The sequence below is a fragment of the Thamnophis elegans genome, chromosome 14, assembly GCF_009769535.1.
Source record: "Thamnophis elegans isolate rThaEle1 chromosome 14, rThaEle1.pri, whole genome shotgun sequence".
Lineage (NCBI taxonomy): Eukaryota > Metazoa > Chordata > Lepidosauria > Squamata > Colubridae > Thamnophis > Thamnophis elegans.
Genome location: NC_045554.1, coordinates 9,810,928 through 9,834,263, shown reverse-complemented (window position 1 = coordinate 9,834,263; position 23,336 = coordinate 9,810,928). Strand labels below are relative to the sequence as shown.

Here is a 23,336-nt window from a genome sequence, read left to right as displayed (position 1 = left end):
TTGTAATAAAGCCTGAAACAATCAACCTGCCGACCGCTAGATGGCAGCAGCACTGTGTGTATTTCTAATGGACGAGAGCCGCTCCAGAAGCGACTTACAGGAGCCTTCTCCCACTATTTCTCTCACCCCCGCCCCGGCCCGCATCGATAGAGGAGCTTCCGGCTTGAAAGGAGCGGCACAGGAAGACTCCGTGCGTCGGTCTACCTCGCCCCCTCTGTGGTTCTCCCGGCGCATGCGCAGAGAGGCTGCCGGTGACAGCCGGTAGCCATGGCGGCCGGGCCGCCTCTGGAGCACGAAACGCAGATCTTCCTGGACCTTTTCCACCAAGACGGGCTGGTCATTTGCGCCCGCGGGCTGGGCGTCGACCGCCTGCTCCTGCGCTTCCTCCGCCTCTACTGCGAGCCCACCCGCCTGGTCCTGGTGCTGAACACCAGCCCCGCGGAGGAGGTAGGCAGGGCGACCCTCAGCCCGTCCCCACGAGACGCTCGACCCGGGTTAGCGCACAGAGGACGCGGCCTGGCCTTGTAGAAGCCTAGCGGGGCTTCTGTTCAATGCTAGCCCTATGTGGGTGGGAAAGCTAAGCCTGTGTTGTGGGAGTAGCCAATGCTCCCACTCTTTATTTTCCCCACAACAACAACCCTGTGAGATAGGCTGGGCTGAGGGGGGGGGGGCTGGCCCAGAGTCACCCAATTGGTTTTCATGCCTAAGGCGGGACTAGAACTCATCGACTCCTTGTGATTGGCCCAAAGCCACCAAGCTGGCTTTCATTGGCTAAGATGAGACTAGAACTCACTGTCTCCTGGTGATTGGCCCAAAGTCACCCAGCTGGCTTTCATGGCTCAGGTGGGACTAGAACTCACTGTCTCCTTGTGATTGGCCCAAAGCCACCCAGCTGCATTTCATGGCTCAGGTGGGACGTCTCCTGGTCTCTGGCACTGTCATCTTCTCTGGATGCTGGCCCAGTTTGTGAAGGACTTTCCTCAAGTTTGGTATAGCAGAAAACTTTCCACCCAAACTCTCATGTCTTATGACACCCAAGCCTCATGACATCATTTGCATGAAGGTGTTCTGCCAGAACCACTCATGAGAGTGATTTATCTATTTATATCCTGTCTTTATTATTATTTACAAATAACTAGCTGATAACACGATGTGGCCCCGGGTGTTTATTTATAGGGGGGGAAATGTCTGGACCAAAAGTAAATTCTAATGTTGGATTTACCCCTTTACCAGAAAGAGCCCCCTTGTGGAGTATTGTGAAGCCATTACCATGGCAACTCCACTGCGCTGTACAGTAGACGCTATTTTACAGCAGTACGGTAGAAGCCATTTTAAGGCACAACAGGCTGTATCTTAACAGAACACACATCCCGATGGGTGTTAGGGTGTCTTACCCCCACAGTATTTGTTTCCAGAGAGTAAGTCAACTGTGTTCCAAGTTTGGTTGAAATTGCTCGAGGCACTCTAGAGTTATGCTGGAACACACACACACACACACACACACACACACACACACACACACACCAATTTTTATATACTGTATATAGATACAGATATAGATTCAAATTGGTTAACATATCTAATACTTTCTCCTCCTATTTCCCCACAACAAGCCTATGAAGTGGGCTGGGCTGAGAGACTATCCAGAAATTGAGGAATATTAACTGTCTGTCGGTCTGTCTGTCCGTCCACCCACCCATCCTGGACATAGTTCTAGGAACATACAGTATAAGAAAAGCAATACCATTGAAAAAGTGCACTTTACTTTTAAGCAGGCGTTCATAGATCATGTTATAAATCTGAATTGTTTCTTTAAAGCATCCTTAGATTTCAATGCTATAAAATATTTGTCAAGTAATAGGGCCCACTGAATTAAACTGAGTAATATGCGTAGGATAACTACTATCAGTAGGCATTTGAATATCGTTAGCTGACAGGAAGTATAAAATGTTATATGTTACTGGCCTTGTTCAGGAAACTCGTTTGCTGAAAACTAATCCTGACGTAGCCAAAATCCCCCACTTATGCTTAATAGTTGACAGTGAATTTGGGGAGTCTATATTTTGAAGAAATAAAAAAGTTCAATTTTAAAACAATTGCTCTAATAAGGAATTAGCCTAAGGAATACAAATCCTATATTCGTCATTACTTTCCCTGAATCATTTTTCCTTTATCAGGTATATTTTAGTGACCAATGAAAGTTAATAAACTGTTGCTTATCTTCCTCTTTACTCTGAATCATTTTTCCTTTGTCAGGAATATTTTATTGACCAGTTAAAGACAGATAATGTTGCTTATCTTCCTCGGCGAGTAACAAATGAAATTGCCAGCAGCAGCCGCTATGAAGTTTATACCCAGGGAGGAGTTATTTTTGCCACTAGCCGAATCCTGGTGGTGGATTTTCTGACCGACAGGATTCCTGCAGATCTTATCACTGGTAAGAACTTTAAAAATGGGTGTCATTCCCGCCTCTCGACATGCCATACATAGTTTTGAGTCTAGACTGAAAAATGCAGGACTATTGTTCTTCTCAAAGCAGTAGGCGTGAGCTTAAATGGACTCCAGAGGATGGTAGAGGACAGCAAGGCCTGGAGGAACGTTGTCCATGGGGTCGTGAAGGGTCAAACACGACTTTGCAACTAACAACAACAAATTGTTCCTCTCAGTTCACATGTAATAAGCATATTATTTATATATATATAAAAATAAAAGCCAAGCACCATTCACTCATCACGAAATCTTCAGAACCATAAAGCCTACAAACTTGAAACTTGGCACATATGTTCCTCTTGGTTTCTAGGTGCTTGCTAAGAAAGGATTTTTCAAAATGACCATCAGATCATTAATATTTCTTATGCAGTAATTAACACGCTCTGATGCTAAGGAGTTCTACTTCCCCTCCCCACCTGAAAAAAACTCTGTTCCAACTGCCAGTTGCCTCACATTCCGTTACCTCAGTTCAAACTGGCAGACATTCCATTCCTTCACTCAGGAGCTGTCTGGGGCTAAACGTTGATACCTCACCAAAATGTCTACGCCTTCCACCTATGGAACTGCTGCCAGACTCAAGGCGGTGGGAGCGATGTTCCCTTATGTGTTTCAATCACCGACCATCCCTGAGCCAACAGATTAAACCAGAGTGAATCAGATTTCTCCTGAATTGCCCGATCACATAGTTTTGCCGTGAAGCACGGGTATCCAGCTATTTCAAATAACGCTCTTTGTTTTATAGGGTCATTCCCACTAGAGGTCAGTATGGGAGAAGCTCTATTAAAAACACAGCTTGTAAAGCTACAGATTAGTCATGGAGCCATTGCTTGGCACATTCTTGTCTCTCCTGAAAAACCTGTGTGGCTTAGTCAGAGATATTACTGGAATTAGGTCATGAGATTTGCAGGATAATCTTGAACTAGTCACTTTTGGTCTCTCTCTCTCTCTCCCTAAGCCAGGGTTTCCCAACCTCTGCAGCTTGAAGATTTGTGGATTGCAAATCCCAGAATTTCCCAGCCACGTTTAATGTTTACCACGTTTGCCTGGGGAATTCCGTGACCCGACAAAAGTGCAAACGTCATAAGCGCGCCGACAAAACCGCGGCGCTAAAACCGCAATGTCAAAAGCGCGTCGACAACAGCGGGCCGACAACAGCGCGCCGACAGAAGCGCGATTTAAGTTAAGGTAAGGTTTAGGGTTAGGGTTAGGGTTAGGGTTAGGGTTAGGGTTAGGTTTAGGGTTAGGTTACAGCGCGCTTCTGTCGGCATGCTGTTGTCGGCACGCTTCAGGGCTCATTCGTCGCTCCTTCGTCGCGCGGTTTTATCGGCGTGGTTTTGTCACCGCGGTTTAGTCAGGCGCGCTTTTGCCGTTCGCGCATTTGTGGTGGAAACGGGGAATTCTGGGTGTTGAAGTCCACCTGTCTTCAAATAACCAAGGTTGGGAAAGACTGCTATAAAGCCAACGGCTAAAAACTGGAGATGTGGGGAGGGGGAACAGGGTATAAGACCACTGACCAGTTTAGGGGAAAGGTTGGAGTAAAAATGCCACAGGAGAGTAACAGGATTTGTGGCTGATCTGTAGCGTTAGGACAAAGTGGCTGTGTTCAGTCCTGGAAATCTCTATGATCCCTTGATTTTAGATCTGTCTTTTATGGAGGGAGATCCCTGACTATTTAAAGGTGCATTCTGAAAAGGAAACTGGGCCACCAACCATTGCTTTTAAGTGCAGCTTGTGGCTTTCTGGAGATTCTGGTTGATTACAGTGGTTGCTCTTTAATCCTATGACCTTTTATTTGAGAGTGATCCCTGCTGTATTCCATGGGTCATATTTCTGGGTAAAGGTAAAGGTTCCCCTCACACATATGTGCTAGTCGTTCCCGACTCTAGGGGGCAGTGCTCATCTCCGCTTCAAAGCCGAAGAGCCAGCGCTGTCTGAAGATGTCTCCGTGGTCATGTGGCCGGCATGACTCAACACCGAAGGTGCACAGAATGCTGTTCCCTTCCCACCAAAGGTGGTTCCTATTTTTCCACTTGCATTTTTACATGCTTTTGAACTGCTAGGTTGGCAGAAGCTGGGGCAAGTAACGGGAGCTCACTTTGTTACGCGGTGCTAGGGATTCGAACTGCTGAACTGCGTCTTAGCCACTGAGTCAGCACCTCCCTCATCTAAAGAATAAAGAATCTCTTTAAATATAATTTCTGAGTAAATGCATCCTATAAAGCTTTAAAGTATTTCACTTGAACAATTCTTCTAAGATCAGGGAGTACTTCCGGTTCTTGTTTGAATTCCTTGAGCCGATTTTAAAGCAGGACACCGTTGTCCTGAAAAAAGAATTAAAAGCATCCATTCTTGTCTCTCTGCAGAAGTTGCCAGAGGATAGTTAAAATGTCTCCTGTTGTTTCATCGGCAAAACTTTTCAAATTCTTGACCTGCCTTGAAAAAACTTCCCGTCCTCTTCGTGTGTTTTGATCTGGACTCCTCACCACCCAAGCCCTTCTGCTTCCAATTTATTCTTGTTATTCCTCCAGGAATTCTGGTGTACAAAGCCCACAGAATCATTGAGTCTTGCCAAGAAGCTTTCATCCTGCGGCTTTACCGCCAAAAGAACAAGCAAGGTTTCGTCAAAGCCTTCACCGATAACGCACTGGCCTTTAACACCGGCTTTTGTCATGTGGAAAGAGTCATGCGCAACCTCTTCGTGAGGAAGCTGTATCTCTGGCCAAGGTAAGCGGGTTTTAAGGATGGGAAAGATCGAGGGAGGTTCTCCTTCATCCAGGTCATGGTTATCCTGAAGGTGCTATTCCAAAAGGCAACTGGAATTCCTGGGGTTTTTTTCTTTCTCTGAAAACATTTCATTTCTCATCCAGAACTGAAGATGCCTCTTCTGACCCAGCTCCCCAAAGACAACAGACCTTCTGAAGTTAAATCAATGATTCCTTAATTAGGCGCGCTGGCAGCCCCGGCAAAACGTTTTTCTCTCACCGCAGGCTAACAAGTCCGTCCGGTAGAGAGATGAATAGTTGTCTGCCACATCTATTCATCTCCGCCCCCTGCCTTTTATCCCCAAAGCTAGGTGGGGCTACGCTTGCAGCGGTGGCCCTTCCTTCCCAAGGACCGGCCCATAGATTTCCACTGCTCTCCTCTCCTCTGCCTTCTGTGCAACCGCGCACCAGGCAATTGGATCCAGCTGTTCCTCTTCCTCATCAGCCACCTCCAGACCTGTGGGCTGTTGACTCTCCACCTGAGGGCTGACGGACAGCCCAGGCTCCGCCTCTGTCTCTCTCTCTCTCTGCCAGCTGCAGTCCCTCTTCCCCCTCGGAGCTCTCAGGTTACCTTGATGCTGGCCCTGACTCCCACACCTCCTTCTCCTTCTCCTCTGATTCGGTGCCTGGAGTGGCTGGCGGCCAATAGGCTGCAACAAAGCCTCTTGGATGAGGAGCGAAATGTTTTCAAAGAAAAAAACCCCAATTGCCTTTTGCAATTAATGTCAGGGTTCCAAACAGCATCCAAAATGAAATCAGAGTCCAAGGCAAAGGATTGCTCAAAGTTCCAATTTATTAAGAGAGCCATGTTGGCACATCTGGGAAACCCCGAATCTGAAAGCTTCCCTGTTTTCCCCAACCAGCTGAAAATTCAAGATCTTGTCGTCACACCCACAAGTCCCATCACATGGTCCAATCTCCCACTGCCATGCTGGCAGCTTCCACCCACCCAGTTCCGGCCAGGTGCAGAGGTGCAAAGACAAACGATGACCTTGGCTTTCTAGAAAGAATGTTGTTATGGCTACATAGCATCTCACTCCGTACAATCCCCCCTCCCATTTTCCCACCATAGAAAAGGCATAGTAGAATAATAGAAAGTGTGGCAGGCCAAAGATCCAAAAGAAAAGATGGCTGCAGGCCTGACAGCCTCTTTTGGATTGAAAAGATCCTTCCAACCTGAGGACTTAGATAAACTGTCCATAGCTAGGAACCAGGATGTGTGTGTGTGTGTGTGTCTGTCTGTGCAGTTCCTTGCTGACATCTTCCTGTCTTTCTCTTCCCCAGGTTTCACGCGGTGGTGCACTCTTTTTTAGAGCGACACAAACCCGAAGTGGTGGAAATCCACATCACGATGACGCCAGCCATGCGCGCCATCCAGAGCTCCATACTGGATATCCTGAATGCGTGTCTGAAGGAACTGAAGCAGTGCAACCCTGCTCTGGAAGTGGAGGATCTGTCCTTAGAAAACGCCATTGGCACGGCGTTCGAAAAGGTACCTCTTCTTTGGCGAAGTCAGGTGCGCCCTTCTCATCGGCTTGCCCTGTGAATTGTATTGATGCGTGTTGGCATCCTCAGTCCTGAGAGTAGCACTACTTTCAAATATCGGCGTTATAAAGTTGATTCACGTTCTCTCTGATTTGGTGATATTACTTGTTGTGGCCCGCCAGCTGCCAGAGCTGGCAGCAGAGTCAGACAGTGAGGAGGTTGGGGAGGAAGATGGGCCAGTCCTGGAGTCTGGGGAAGGCTCTGATGAGGACTCTGTGTCGGAGGCAGAGAGGGGGCCAGGGCCGTATGCCAGTTATCAGCTGCCTTCAGAGTCAGACGTCAGTGAGGCAGAAGAACATCTGGAGCCTGTTCTCAGTGTGCGCATGCGCAGAGTTGCCAAACGAAGGGAACAGCTAAAGAACAGGGGTCAACTTGGGAGTAAGGCCACAAGCGGACGATGAATGGCCCCTCCCAGAGGAAATAAAAGAGAGCAAAAGGGGAGTGGAGTTTGCAGGAGACAATTAGTTCGCTTAGTTGGTTCGTGACTCTCTGAGACTCCTTGCCACGTTTTGCAGATATCGGCCTGGCAGCTCTCCAAGCCAGATAAGGTCTGTGACTGTAAATCCTCCCTTGAAAGACTTTGCTGGATGTGAATGAACAGAATTCACAGTCAATTAATAAAAGGGGTTTTTGTTGGGACAAGGAGTTTGCTTCATGCACTTGGGAAGCCTCGGTCAGAAGTGATTGGATAACCAATTGTCTGAAATAGTATAGGGTTTCCTGCCTGAGGTTGGACTAGAAGACCTCCAAGGTCCCTTCCAACTCTGCTATTCTATTCTGTTCTGTTCCGTTCCATTCCATTCTTGTGCTGATTACTAAAGCTGCATTTGCAGGATCTAAGTTGGACTTCCCTGCGGTTGAGCCTTGTCGGGAGGAGATGGTCATTCAGTAATAAGGAGGTAACGGTCTGTGGAGCTGAAATGAAGCCTTCACCTTCTCAAGCTTAGCTCTGGCATTTGAAGGATATTCTGGGTCAGAATCCCAGCTCAGAGGAGGAAATACTTGGCTAAGTTATAAGGAGGAAAAAGTGCCTGTTGATCGTTGCCCATCCCTAGAAGCGATGCATCTTACGTTCCTTAACGGCAGTTTCCCTTCCCTTCATTTAGCAAAAGCCTCCTCAGATGCTCCATCTGTGTCTTTTTGGAAGGAATTCCGCTGTGGTTTTTTTAAAACAATTTTTATGGTTTGTGAAATGTCATGAGCTTCAGCAGCACCTAGTCAAAACTCTCCCAGTTCAACTTTTCTCCTTTCTTTCCAGCTGTGTTTAGTTTAGGGAGCAGAGTCTGCCTTTAAAAAAAAAAAAAAGCAAAAAAGAAACGGATGAGCTGACATCTGTTAATGCTTGAACTGTGTTTTTACATAAAAGAATGTTTTATTAGGTCTCCAAGTCTCTGGCTTGCTTATCGTAAGCTCGTTAACAATGAAATAAATGTTCTTTTATTGGGCGCTTGTGTGCCAGGATCATAACATCATTGGAATCAAAATTCTTTTGTGTATGTGTGTGTGTAGACACGGTGGCTAAGACGCTGAGCTTACTGATCAGAGAGGTTGGCAGTTTGTTCGAATCCCTTGCGACGCTAGCTAACGGAGTGAGCTCCCATTTCTGTCCCAGCTTCTGCCAACCTAGCAGTTCAAAAGCATGTAAAAATGCAAGTAGAAAAATAGGAACCACCTTTGGTGGGAAGGTAACAGCGTTCCGTGCTCCTTCGGTGTTTAGTCATGCCGGCCACATGACCACGGAGATGTCTTCGGACAGCTCTGGCTCCTTGGCTTTGAAATGGAGATGAGCACCGCCCCCTAGAGTCGAGAATGACTAGCACATATGTGCGAGGGGACCTTTATCCCTCTCCCTCTCTCTCTCTCCCTCTCTCTCTCTCTCCCTCCTTCCCTCCCTCCCTCCCTCTCTCTCTCTCATCTATCTATCTATCATCTATCTATATCAGGGGTAGTCAACCTTTTTATACCTACCGCCCACTTTTGTATCTCTATTAGTAGTAAAATTTTCTAACCACCCACCGGTTCCACAGTAATGGTGATTTATAAAGTAGGGAAATTACTTTATAAAATTTATAAAGCAGAGTTACAGCAAACTCCTACCGCCCACCATGAAAGCTGGAACGCCCAGTAGTGGGCGATAGGGACCAGGTTGACTACCACTGATCTATATCTATCTATCTATCTATCTATCTATCTATCTATCTATCTATCTATCTATCTATCTATCTATCTATCTATCTATCGTTTAATGGCATCAGATGTGGCTGTGAATGGGCAACACTAAAGAATGAAATCTATGACTTGATTCTTTTTAAAGGTTTGCAGCCTCTAAATACGAATTGCAGGCTAACTCTGTGCCATAGCCAGCAGTTCGATCCTGACCGGCTCAAGGTTGACTCAGCCTAACGTTCTCCCAAGATCGGTCAAATGAGGGACCCAGATTGTTGTGTGCAAGAGGCTGACTCTGTAAACTGCTTCGAGAGGGCTGTAAAAGCCCTGTGAAGCGGTATATAAGTCTTAAGTGCTCTTGCTAAATCTATTAAAGAGATCAGCTGCTTTGGATCACCCCATCACGCTCTAACCATGATTCCTAATGCTGTCATTTCAGACAATCCGTCACTATTTAGATCCTCTTTGGCACCAGCTTGGATCCAAGACCAAATCTCTGGTCCAAGATTTGAAGATACTCCGCACTTTGCTTCAGTACTTAACTCAGTATGACTGCGTCACTTTCCTTCATCTTTTAGAGTCCCTCAAAGTGTCAGAAAAAGCTTTCGGACAGAATTCAGGTAGGAATTAGTTCCATTCGCTCCGCGATCAAAAGTTTTAATTAGAAGCCAAACCGCAAAGACACGCGCGCCCCAATGTTCCCAAATGTTCCCATCCCTCCAGAAGGCTGGAAGACACGAAATACATTCAGCCTCCCACTTAACGGCTGTTGGTTGAAAATATGTCCCGTTCACATCAGACGCCTTAAGTCATTATATAAGGAGCTCTCGGCTGCTGGGAAGGGAAGAAGAGAAACGTAAGGATCTGGAAAGCTGGGCTATTTCGAGACATTTTATCACACGTGGAAATTATTAGCGTTTCTGATGCCATCTGTTGGGGCAGGTTCAAGCCAAAAGCAACCTTAAGCGGTGAATCTTTTTCTGGCATTGTAGGAAGAAGAGCATGGCACGAATGTCTGCCTCAAACAAATACATTGGGGTAAAAATATAAAAAGAATTGGCTTATCCTTTGCACTTTTTTCCTTTTTTAAAAAAAAAATCCCTCACTTTGTTGACATATCAATTTTGTGGTAGTGCTGCATGTGATAGGATTCGGGGTGCATTTCCTCCTCCAGTGTTGTTAGAGGGCAACCGATGGTTTGTTGAGAGTGATCCATTCGGCAGAAGCCATTGGTTGCCCTGTAACACCACTAGATGACCTCACCAGGTCTCGCTGCTTTAGGAGAGGAAGGAAGATACTCGGAGATGATTCACACCCTGGTCAGTGTCTCTTTGCACTTCTACCATCAGGCAGAAGACATCGGAGCATAGCCAGCCGTCAAATCGGTTTAAAAATAGTTTCTATCCTTGGGCTCTCAGACTCTTAAACACAACCACAATCACTCCATGCACACATATGACTGGTTGTCATCTTTGAAGTATCTTCATCCTTAAGTTGAAATCTTTTCATCTTTAAGCTGGGATGTCTTAGGATGCAAGGCAAATTCACAGCCACCTCCCATTCTGCAACTAGACAATCAACAAAGAGCAACAAAGAGGATTAGGGGACTAATTAGGAGACTAAAACATACGAAGAATGGTTGCAGGAACTGGGTATGTCTAGTTGAATGAAAAGAAGGACAAAGGGAGATGATAGCAGTCTTCCAATATCTCAGGGGTTGCCACAAAGAAGAGGGAATCAAACTATTCTCCAAATCACCTGAGGGTAGAACAAGAAGCAATGGGTGGAAACTAATCAAGGAGAGAAGCAACCTAGAACTAAGGAGGAATTTCCTGACAGTGGCAACAATGAATCAGTGGAACAGCTTCCCTCCAGAAGTTGTGAATGCCCCAACACTGGAAGTCTCTGAGAAGATGTTGGACAACCATTTGTCTGGAGCCTAGGCAGAGGGTTGGACTAGAAGACCTCCAAGGTCCCTTCCAACTCTGCTATTGTATTGTATTATATTTAATGTTTATCTCTCTTATCATCTTATCTTTCTTCGTACTCCTCTCCTAGGCTGGCTTTTTCTGGATTCAAGTACATCAATGTTCCTGAATGCTCGGAGCAGAGTTTATCGCCTGCCAGAAGATAACGCCAGTAAGAAAAAAAAAGGCTCAGAGAAAACGGATTTCAAAGAAGCAAAAGGTATATATACGTATATATAGCACACCCTTCTTCACTGATGTAGCCTAAGATGTACGTCCTCGACTTAACAACAGTTCATTTAGTGACCATTCAAAGTAAGAATGACACACTGAAAAAAGTGATTTTATGACTACCGTATTTTCTGGTGTATAACATGACTTTTTAACCCCCAAAAATTATTTTAAAAATCGGGGGTCGTCTTATACGCCGGGTATAACCAAAAAACCAAAACAAACAAAAAAGCAATGCCTCCAAGCAAAAAGCTGTGCCGCCCCCAGCGCAGACGCCGGACTTTCAATTGATAACCTCGGCGCTCCTTGCCTGGGCACGTGGATGGATGAGTGCTGGGATGGCTTAGTAAAGTCTGGCTGGAGGTTTGGAGGAGGAAGGCGCTGAGCTCAAACTATGAAAGCCCAGCAGCCAGGAGGCCTTCAGCCGGCTTGCGGGCGCCTGAAAGTAGGGGGTCGTCTTATACGCCCAGTCGCCTTATACGGCGGAATATACTGTATTTTTCACACTTACGATCGTTGCGAGCATCCCCAAGGTCACATGATTTACCTTCAGATGCTTGATAACCGGTTCATATTTAAGACAATTGCCATGTCCTGGGGTTGTGTGGTCACCTTTTGCGACCTTCAGACCAACAAAGTCAGATCCACTTAACAGCCATTTTACTAATTGAACAGCTGCCACGATTCACTTAACAAACGTGGCAGGAAAGATGGTGAAATGGAGCAAAACTCACATCACAAAGTTCTCACTTAGCGACAGAAATGTTGGGATCAATTGTGGTCACAAGTCGAGGATTATCTGAAGAGGGTTCTTTTAGGGTGGGGCATCTAAGTAGATAGGGCACACTGCTCTCAAATAATTTTTAATATAATTCCAATTTTTTTCTGGTGCTCCTATACAAGCTTAAAGGTAAAAGTTCCCCTCGCACATAATATGTGCTAGTCCTTCCTGACTCTAGGAGGCGGTGCTCATCTCTGTTTCAAAGCCAAAGAGCCAGCGCTGTCCGAAGACGTCTCCGTGGTCATGTGGCCGGCATGACTAAATGCCAAAGGCACACGGAACGCTGTTACCTTCCTCCCAAAGGTGGTTCCTATTTTTCTACTTGCATTTTTTACGTGCTTTCAAACTGCTAGGTTGGCAGAAGCTGGGACAAGTAACAGGAGCTCATTCCGTTACGCGGCGCTAGGGATTCGAACCGCCGAACTGCCGACCTTTCTGATCGACAAGCTCAGCGTATTGCTCACTGAGCCACCTTACAACCAGCCAATTAAAAAGCAAACGACATGATGCTGCAAATAGATAAACCTCGTGATTTGTGTCCCCCTTTCAGAACAGAAGAGGGAACTGGTCCTGGAGAGCAGCCCGAAGTGGGAAGCTCTGGGAGAAGTGCTGAAGGAGATTGAGAAGGAGAACGCTGACAGTGAAGCCCTGGGTGGGCCAGGTGAGGCCGCTCCTCCAGACAAGGAGGGACAGGGTGAGACAGGCAGAAACATCATTGGAGCATCTGCCCTCTACATGCACAAGGGGAGAGGCCTCTTTGGAAAGTGGAAGTAGACTCTCTTGCCTCCAGCAAATAGAGGCTCGACAGTGAAGGTCTTTTGGTATGAGGAGAAAAGTGCGATGTTGTAAAATAATCTGGGAATCCCCCTGAAAGCAGCTCTAAAACCATCTGGCCGAGGCTTCCACCCCTAAGGTCCAGCCTCAAGTTAAAGAAAGACACCAACTCCAGAGGCAGCCTGGACCTTTAGCATTGTCCCGATAGGAAATTGGGTTGAATTCGTAAAAAAATAAAATATTTTTGGAGCTGTGTAAAGGGGGGAGATTTTTCAGGGAGGGAAGGAGGGAGGAAAGAAGGGAAGGAAGGAAGGAAGGGGGAAGGAAGGAAGAGGAGGGAAGAAGGAAGGAATAGGAGAAAGGGAAGGAAGGAAGGGGGAAGGAAGGGAGGGGAGGGAAGTAGGAATGAACAGGAGAAAGGGAAGGGAGGATGGAAGGAAAGGAAGGAAGGAAAGGGGAAGAAAGGAAGGAAGGAAGGGGGAAGAAAGGAAGGGGATGGAAGAAGGAAGGAACAGGAGAAAGGGAAGGAAGGAAGGGGAGGGAAGAAGGAAGGAAGGGGAGGGGAGGGAAGAAGGAAGGAAGAGGAAAGGAAGGAAGGGGAAGGAAGTAGGAATGAACAGGAGAAAGGGAAGGAAGGAACAGAGGAAGGAAGGAAGGAAGGAAGGAAGGAAGGAAGGAAGGAAGGAAGGAAGGAAGGAAGGAAGGAAGGATCACCCTTCATTCCATCCTGAAATCTTTTCACTTGAACTTCAGATTTAAAACTTTGCTTCCAGCCTCTCTGAGTCCCCAAACAACAGCACTTTTAGTAGAGCGATGATGACAGCTGTCCTATTTTGTGAAGACTCCATATTTCTTTTTTTCTGTTAGAAATAGAGATGGTCCTTGACTTACAACCATTCCTTCGGTGGCCACTCAAAGTTACAATTGTACTGAAAAGAAAAGGGGGAACTTGCAACTGGTCCTTGCGCTTAGGAACGTTGCACCCTCCTCCCAGTCACATGATCAAAATTTGGGGACTTGGCCACCAGCGTGTGTCATGGCGACGTGATCACCATTTGTGACCTCCCCCAGCTGTCTTCCAACCGGCAAGCAGGGGAAGCTGGACTCGCTTAATGACTGCGTGGTTCACTTATCAACCACGGTGTTTCACTACGTCGTCATAATAAAATCAGGCACCGCTCTCTTCTGCCGGCATAGCAACAGAAATTCTGGCCCCAGCTCCGGTTGTAACTCGAGGACTGCCTGTAGGAGGGGAAAGGTTGACTTGATTTCAAGCCGTAAAGCGTGGAAACTCTCTTTGGCTGCAGGGCGAGTGCTGGTTTGTGCCAGCGACGACCGCACCTGCGCTCAGCTCAAGGAATATATCACCCTCGGGCCCGAAGCCTATTTAACCAGGCTCTACAACAAAACCTTTGGGCCGGGCAAGGGAGGGAGCCCGGCCGGCCCGAAGAACCGGCGAGAGGCCAAGAACGGCCGTGAGAAGAACGACCGAGAGCCGCCAGCCAAAAAAGCCAAAACGGAATCCTCCAGGCCCAAAAGGAGGAAGAAAAAGGCAGAGTTGACCCTGACGCAAATGTTGAACCCAGAGGATCCCGAGAACGTCGAGGTCGAAGAAGAAGAAGGAGAAGATCCTGAGGGCCTCAACAGCAGCCAGGAGAGCAACGGGGCGAGATCAGAAGACCTCCAGTTAAAACTCTCCCCCTCCTCCTCCTCCGATGCCTATTACGGCATCCTGAAGGAACCGCTGACAGTCATCCACCCTTTAAATGGCTGCGGGGATCCGTACGCCCTGACCTCCGTCTTGCATGAGGTGGAGCCCCGGTACGTCGTCTTGTACGACGCGGAGCTAACTTTCGTTCGCCAGCTGGAAGTTTACAAGGCGAGCCGGGCGGGAAAGCCGTTGAGGTAACGTTGTGGCTTGGAAGGGGCAGCAATGGCTGAGAGAGTTTTTGTCCTGGTTAGGTTTGCACCCCAGGCTAATTAGGACGAGAAATAAAAATGGGAGAAGTCTTTGGGGTCCTCTGAGCTTGCTTGTCCCAAAAGGGCTTTTTTTTTCTTCTTCAGGAGACCACTGGACTTTCTTGTTTTTTCTTTTGAAGACGTTTTGCTTCTCATCCAAGAAGCTTCTTCAGCTCTGATAGGAATAGTGGGGAAGGGAAGGATTTATGTTCCTTGCAGACAGAGCTGGTCATTTGCATCCTTGTAGAGGGTCATTGAAGCACTTGGAGGTTTATCTCTGTCCTCAGGATCACCTGAGTGATGCTTCTGGTTCCTGTCATCTGCAATTCCCCCCCCCCTCTGGAAATCCATTCCTACTCCCATGCCATTCCAAGGGTGTCCATCCCAAATTGTTTAGCTCAACGTCTGTAGAGATTCTCCGTCATCCAGGTCATGGTTATCCCAAAGGTGCTTTTTTCAAGAGGGAACTGGACTTTCTGCTTTTTCTTTTGAAGACGTTTCGCTCCTCATCCAAGAAGCTTCTTCAGCTCTGACTGGATGGGTGGGGAATGGAAGGATTTGTACTCCTTGCAGACAGCTGGATGTTTGCATCCTTTTTAGAGGGTCGTTGAGGCCACTTGGTGATTTACCTGTGTCCTCGGGGTCACCTGAGTTACTGCTCCTGGTTGCTGTCTGTAGAGATTCTCAGTCATCCAGGTCACGATTTTGCTGCATGACCTGGATGACTGAGACAGTGGTGAAATTCAATTGTTTTTACTACCAGTTGTGTGGGCGTGGCTTGATGGGCGTGGCAGGGGAAGGATACTGCAAAATCTCCATTTCCTCCCACTCCAGGGGAAGGATATTGTAAAATCCCCATTCCCTCCCCACTCCAGGGGAAGGATATTGCAAAACCTCCATTTCCTTCCACTCCAGGAGAAGGATATTGTAAAATCCCCATTCCCTCCCCACTCCAGGGGAAGGATATTGCAAAACCTCCATTTCCTTCCACTCCAGGAGAAGGATATTGTAAAATCCCCATTCCCTCCCCACTCCAGGGGAAGGATATTGCAAAATCTCCATTTCCTTCCACTCCAGGGGAAGGATATTGCAAAATCTCCATTTCCTTCCACTCCAGGGGAAGGATATTGCAAAATCTCCATTTCCTCCCACTCCAGGGGAAGGATACTGCAAAATCCCCATTCCCTCCCCACTCCAGGGGAACGATACTACAAAATCTCCATTTCTTCCCACTCCAGGGGAAGGATACTTGAAAATCTCCATTTCCTCCCATTCCAGGGAAAGGATACTAAAAAAAATTTCCATTCCCTCCCCACTCCTGGGGGGAAGGATATTGCAAAATCTCCATTTCTTCCCACTCCAGGGGAAGGATATTGCAAAATCTCCATTTTCTCCCACTCCAGGGGAAGGATACTGCAAAATTTCCATTTCCTCCCACTCCAGGGGGGAAGGATATTGCAAAATCTCCATTTCCTCCCACTCCAGGGGAAGGATACTACAAAATCTCCATTCCCTCCCCACTCCTGGGGGAAGGATATTGCAAAATCTCCATTTTCTCCCACTCCAGGGGAAGGATACTGCAAAATTTCCATTTCCTCCCACTCCAGGGGAAGGATATTGCAAAATCTCCATTCCCACCCGACTCTGGGGCCAGCCAGAGGTGGTATTTGCCGGTTCTCCGAACTACTCAAAATTTCTGCTACCGGTTCTCCAGAACCTGTCAGAACCTGCTGGATTTCACCCCTGGACTGAGAATCTCTAGATTCTGAGTTTCTCTACCAATCTGAGCTTGGTGGTTTTCTTGCAGACATTTCATTTCCCAATTAATGGGATTAAGAGTGCTAACAATGCTGTAAAGGAAAGCTTAATCAAGAAGCCGCCGAGAACATCCCCACCAACAGTTAACAGGGCAAACCACCGTATAAACAGAGAGAAAACTCCACTCCCTGTAGCTCTGATGATGTTACCTAGTGGGGCCATGAAACGTCCGGAACAAAACAACCAAGCTTAGAGAGTGCCAAGGATGCCCCAGTTCAACCCTGAGCTACACATATTGTCTTCTATTTATAAAAGTAACACCATTTCTTTCTTTAAAAAAAAAATAGACCCAACTGGATTTAGACTGGAGAAATGAATACGTGCCTGCAGTCATATTGCAGTATTTATCCAGGGTCTTATAACGAGGAAGGAGATATAGGTGGTGAAATCTGACCAGGGCCTCTCCTGCCTACAGAATGAATCACAGGGTTTAATTCTTATTAATTAGGAGATTCTTCATTTTAATTCTTATTAAAGCGGAAAACTTGCTTGTTGCTCAGAGAACCCAGATCTTGGCTGGCTCAAGCCAAGGAGGTTATGACACATCTGCAGAGAATTGGGAAGGTGCTACTGAGGCCATATTTATTTTATTTTATTTATCATTTTAATCTTCAGGAAACCACCGGGATACAGGTTAGCTGGATTTCGCCTTAACCCGGTGATTATTTAGTAGCCTCTGGTGTTGGGATACATGAGACAATGATTAATGGGTTGTTAGCGTTACGAATGTGGCCGGCCGTCGTGGCTTGTTTGGCGAGCCAGGTTGGAGTGCATTTGCCATCCAGCCGGCGTCTTTTGGATTTAAAAAAAAGTTTCCCTGTCTTGCCTTGCAGGGTTTACTTCCTCATCTACGGAGGATCGACAGAAGAACAGCGCTACCTGACCATGCTAAGGAAAGAGAAGGAAGCTTTTGAAAAACTCATTCGGTAAAAAGCCTCCGGTTTTGCCTTTAAAAAACACTAGCCGACAACCTGGCCTTGCCCGGGTATTTATTTATAGGGGGGGAAACGTCCGGACCAAACACAATTTCTAATGTTGGATTTTCCCCCTTACCAGAGGGAGCCCCCTTGTGGAGGACTGTGAAGCCGTTACCATGGCGACTCCACTGCGTTGTACAGTAGAAACCATTTTAAGGCACAACAGGCTGTATCTTAACAGAACACACACCCCCTCGGAGTTTTAGGGGTGTCTTACCCACCCCACAGTATTTGTTTCCAGAGAGTAAGTCACCTGTGTACCAAGTTTGGTTGAAATTGCTCGAAGCGTTCCAGAGTTATGCTGAAATACACAGACACAGACACAGACACACACTTTTATATGTAGAGAAGATTAATACTTTCTATTGTATCAGCAACCATTGGCTGTGGGGCACTTTGAGCCATGCTGAACAGTGGTGTGGCTTCAGTTCATCACAAGTCCCTTGAGATGGCACCACTCCAGAATACAACAGGAGAGAATCTGACCCAAAGATTCAACCTGACACAAGAAGTCCTCGACTTGCAGCACTTCATTTAGTGACCATTCAAAGTTACAACGGCACTGAAAAAAAAGTGATTTAGTTTTAGGACTGTGTTTCAGAATGACGACCTTTGCAGCAACCCCACAACTGGGGGATCAAAATTCAGAGGCTGTATTTATGGGAGGGGAGGCTAAGATGCTGAGCTTGTCAATCAGAAAGGTCGGCAGTTTGGCAGTTCAAATCTCTAGCATGCATAACGGAGTGAGCTCCCGTGACTTGTCCCAGCTTCTGCCAACCTAACAGTTCGAAAGCATGTAAAAATGGAAGTAGAAAAATAGGGACCACCTTGGGTGGGAAGGGAACAGTGTTCCGTGCGCCTTTGGCGTTGAGTCATGCCGGCCACATGACCACGGAGACGTCTTCGGACAGCGCTGGCTCTTCGGCTTTGAAACGTAGATGAGCACCGCCCCCTAGAGTTAGGAACGATTAGCACATATGTGTGAGGGGAACTTTTACTTTTACCTATAAATACAATCTCTGCGAGAACTCCCCAAAAATATTTCTACTGACTGCTGGAGCTTTCTGTTGCTATGCAGCCGGTGTCATCCTCTTCCCTTTCCATGTTTCCAAGGTAGCAAACTTATGTAAAATGATGGAGAGGATGAATTATATAACAAGGGGGAGGAAGTAGGCAGAGGGAGTCTTGGTGCACTCTCTCCCATCCCTTCATTGACAGCAGCCGTAGGAGGCAGGCAGGCGTTCGTATTTTCTCCTTGGTGATGAAGGGGCGTGCCGTTTCTCTCTCTCGGGGGCATGTCAGGTGGAGAGAAGAGAAAGGCATCCAAAGGGATTTGAGCCTTTCCAATTTTAATCCAGTGCTCTGTAATGTAAGAAGAGGACGAGTCATTGGATAAGAGATGGGCGGCAAATAAATTTGATGGATAGAGGGATAAATGAATGGATGGATGGATGGATGGATGGATAGAGGGATGGATGGATAGAGGGATGGATGGATAGAGGGATGGATAGATAGAGAGATGTATGGATAGAGGGATGGATAGATGGATGGATGGATAGAGGGATGGATAGATAGAGGAATGGAGGGATGGATGGATGGATAGAGGGATGGATGGATAGAGGGATGGATGGATAGAGGGATGGATAGATAGAGGGATGGATGGATAGAGAGATGGATAGATAGAGGGATGGAGGGAGGGATGGATAGAGGGATGGATAGAGGGATGGATGGATAGATAGAGGGATGGATGGATAGAGGGATGGATAGATAGATGGATAGATATTGGAGATGGATAGATAGAGGGATGATAGGTAGGTAGGTAGGTAGGTAGGTAGGTAGGTAGGTAGGTAGGTAGGTAGGTAGGTAGGTAGATTGATCGATCGATAGATAGATAGATAGATAGATAGATAGATAGATAGATAGATAGATAGAAGATAGGATGGATAAAAGAATGGAAGGCTTGGAGAAAGAGAGAAGAGGGAGTGAGAGAGAGAAGAGGAGGAAGGGAGAGAGAGAGAGAGAGAGAGCCCTTCCCCATTAACTTCCCTTGTCAGAAGGACGTAAAAGGGGTTGGTATGACTCGGGGACATTGGAACGGTCATAAATACGAGCCACTTGCGAGGCATCCGAATTTTGAACACCTGATCCTGCAATGGTCATAAGTATGAACAAAAAGCCAGGTCCCTTTTTTCAGGGCTGTGCTTTGAAAAGTCACTAAACGAATGGTTGTAAGTCAAGGGCTACCTATATTTCATTGCCCCAATTTCTGCGCTGCAGAAGAGAAATTAGTAAATTAAAACTATTTCCGTTAATCCTTGTGTATTTCCCAGCTAGTGGTGAATTACAAGCCCGACCTTCCCCAGTCCGATACAGTATGATAGATGATAATGCCATCTATCATCACCAGGGAGAGCCCTTGGTGCCCGTGGGAGGAATTTCACTTATTTATGCATTAAAACATTCCTATAGCTGCCTATCTTATCACTAACTCAAGAATTAAAACATGTTGATGGCCCTGGAGTGGATTCTCCCCCCACCCCCCACCCCCAATACTCCAGCTGGACAGTTTTAGTGCTTAAAGGTTAATTCATACGGATGCCCCCTTTTCCCTCTTCTTCCTTTCAGAGAGAAGGCCGTCATGGTAATTCCAGAAGAAAGAGAAGGGCGAGATGAAACCAACTTGGATTTAGCAAGAGATTCCACGGCAGCCACTGTTTCGATCGACACTCGCAAAGCAGGTCCGTTTGGGGCTCTCTGTAACTCTTTTTAAAAAGACCCTGTCTCAGTCCCTGTCCCTTTTGGGGGGCTGGATTCACATTGATTCGGTGAAGTGGCAGCAGATTTGGACGGTGAGGAGGTTGGGGAGAAACACGGGCCATTCCTGGAGTCTGGGGAAGGCTCTGATGAGGGATCTGTGTCGGAGGCAGAGAGGGGGCCAGGGCCATCTGACAGTTAACAGCTGCCTTCAGAGGCAGATATCAGTGAGTCAGAGGAACAGCTGGAGCCTGTTCCCAGTGAGCGCATGAACGGACGATGAATGGCCCCTCCCATAGGAAATAAAAGAGGAGCAAAAGGGGAGTGGAGTTTGCAGGAGATAATTCATTCGCTTAATTGGTTCGTGACTCTCCAAGACTCCTTGCCAAGTTTTGCAGGTATCGTCCTTTCAGTTCTCCAAGCCAGAGAAGGTCTGTGACTGTAAATCCTCCCTTGAAAGACTTTGCTGGATGTGAAGGAGCAGAATTCACAGTCAATTAATAAAAGGGTTTTTTGTCAGGACAAGGATTTGGCTTCATGCTCTCCGGAAGCCTCGGTCAGAACAGATTCATGAAATGGTTGTGTGAACGTTCCCCGTCGCTTAAGATAGCTTTGATTTGTACATGGATGGGTTAACAATTCCATTTTTAAGGGTGCTAGCTGGCACTCCAAATGAACACGACTGCTGTCAACTAGCAATTCCATTCAATTGTGCCTGGTTTTTCAGAACAAGTTGTTGCAGTTTTCTTGGCAAGCTCTTTCAAAAGTGGTTTGCCATTGCCTCCTTCCTAGGGCTGAGAGAAAGTGGGTGGCTTAAGGCAGGACTAGAACTCGAGGTCTCCTGGTTTCGTACGATCACCGTTTGCGACCTTCCCAACTGGCTTCCGACAAGGAAATGGGGAAATAGACTTAATTAATGTTCTGATGAGTCACTTCACAGCTACATTGATTTGCTTAACAGTCTGCTTAATGTGGGTAAAAAAAAATGTCCTAAAATCTGGGCGTAACCTTGACAGCAGCCTTGCTTAGCAGTGGAAATTCTGGTCATAAGTCAAGGACTACCTACAGTTTGGCTTGTCATCTTTGAAGTATCTTCATCCTTAAGTTGAAATCTTTTCATCTTTAAGCTGGGATGTCTTAGGATGCAAGGCAAATTCACAGCCACCTCCCATTCTGCAACTAGACAATCAACAAAGAGCAACAGAGGATTAGGGGACTGGAGGCTAAAACACATGAAGAACAGTTGCAGGAACTGGGTAGGTCTAGTTTAATGAAAAGAAGGACTAGGGGAGACATGATAGCAGTCTTCCAATATCTCAGGGGTTGCCACAAAGAAGAGGGAGTCAAGCTATTCTCCAAAGCACCTGGGAGTAGAACAAGAAGCAATGGGTGGAAACTAATCAAGGAAAGAAGCAACTTGGAAATAATGAGAAATTTCCTGACAGTTAGAACAATTAATCAATGAAACAACTTGTCTCCAGAAGTTGTGAATGCTCCAACACTAGAGGTTTTTAAGAAGATGCTGGATAGCCATTTGTCTGAAGTGGTGTAGGGTTTCCTGCTTAAGCAGGGGGTTGGACTAGAAGACCTCCAAGGCCTCTTCCACCTCTGTTATTCTATTCTAATCCATTAGCGCTCAGGCTTAGGGCCACGCTCCCTGTGGTTATTCAGTCTGAAATGACCTCTGTCTCTCACTGCTTTCCTTAGGTGGCCAACACCAGAAGGTTGTGCAGCACAGCATCGTGGTGGACATGCGCGAGTTCCGCAGCGAGCTTCCCTCCTTGATCCATCGGCGGGGCATCGACATTGAGCCCGTGACGTTAGAAGTCGGGGACTACATTCTCACCCCGGACATCTGCGTGGAGCGCAAGAGCACCAGCGACCTCATTGGCTCCCTCAACAACGGCAGGTTGTACACTCAGTGCGTCTCCATGTCCCGCTACTATCAACGGCCCGTCCTGCTCATCGAGTTTGACGCCAGCAAACCCTTTTCTCTCACGCCCCGGGCTTCTCTCTTCCAAGAGATCTCCAGCAACGACGTGATCTCCAAGCTCGCCCTGCTGACTCTTCACTTCCCGCGCCTCCGGCTCCTGTGGTGCCCGTCTCCACACGCCACGGCCGAAGTCTTTGAAGAGCTGAAGCAAAACCGGCCTCAGCCGGACGCAGCGGCGGCTTTGGCCATCACGGCCGATTCCGAAACCCTCCCCGAACGGGACAAGTACAACCCCGGCCCTCAAGACTTCTTGCTAAAAATGCCCGGCATCAATTCCAAAAACTGCCAGGCCGTCATGAACCGCGTTGAGAGCATTGCAGAATTGATCGCTCTTTCTCAGGACAAGTTGGCCGAAGTTCTGGGCAATGCCGCCAATGCCAAGCAGCTCTACGAGTTCATCCATCTGCCTTTGACGGAGGCCGTTCCTCAAGGCAAAGCAAAGAGGTGATGATGATGTGTCGTCCCAAGTTTCCAAAGGTGAAGCCATGATTCATGGGGATTGTCACATAGGAATGACCTGGGCATACAGTTCTCTTTAAGCTGGGCCAGTTTACAGGGGAGAGAAAGGTAATTCAACTGTCCAGATGTCCTTTTCTGATCTGCCAAACCAGGGGTCGGCAACCTTAAACACTCAAAGAGCCACAAAGATCCTAACCGGAAGCCCCTCATTCAATTCTGGAGCCGACCAGAAGTCCGATTCCCCCACCATAGAGTCTCCTCCTAGCACGACATCCTTTTTCCTCTGCCAACTGGAAATCCCATTCCTCCACCATAGAGTCTCCTCCTAGTGTGGCATCCTTTTTCCTCTGCCAACCAGAAGTCCCGTTCCCCCCACCATAGAGTCTCCTCCTAGCGCGGCATCCTTTTTCCTCTACCTGTCCTAAACGAAAGCCCTATCAACTGTGGAGCTGACCGGCGGCAGGGAGCCGCAGCAGAGGGATGAAAGAGCCACATGCGGCTCCAGAGCCACAGGTTGCCGACCCCTGCGCCAAATGCTCCCGGATGTCACAAAAGTTCCTTCACCAAGGTTTTTCTTGGGTGGTGCCAAGCTGTCTACCCTGAGTTTATTTTTAACACAAGGAGTTGCAGTTTCACAGGCTTTTGCAGAAAGCGACGGTG

The 23,336-nt window shown here is 47.2% G+C and overlaps 1 protein-coding gene across 1 annotated transcript; it reads left to right on the top strand.

Moving 5' to 3' along the window:
• The first annotated feature begins 242 nt into the window (after positions 1-242).
• ERCC4 (ERCC excision repair 4, endonuclease catalytic subunit) lies at positions 243-22,843 on the top strand. The gene is made up of 11 exons (XM_032230212.1): positions 243-447; positions 2,257-2,437; positions 5,019-5,214; positions 6,537-6,744; positions 9,403-9,583; positions 11,022-11,150; positions 12,493-12,603; positions 14,024-14,621; positions 17,327-17,419; positions 20,096-20,208; positions 21,932-22,843. The coding sequence occupies exons 1-11, from the start codon at positions 268-270 to the stop codon at positions 22,663-22,665; spliced, it is 2,724 nt and encodes a 907-aa protein (XP_032086103.1). The 5' UTR covers positions 243-267; the 3' UTR covers positions 22,666-22,843.
• The last annotated feature ends 493 nt before the right edge of the window (positions 22,844-23,336 follow it).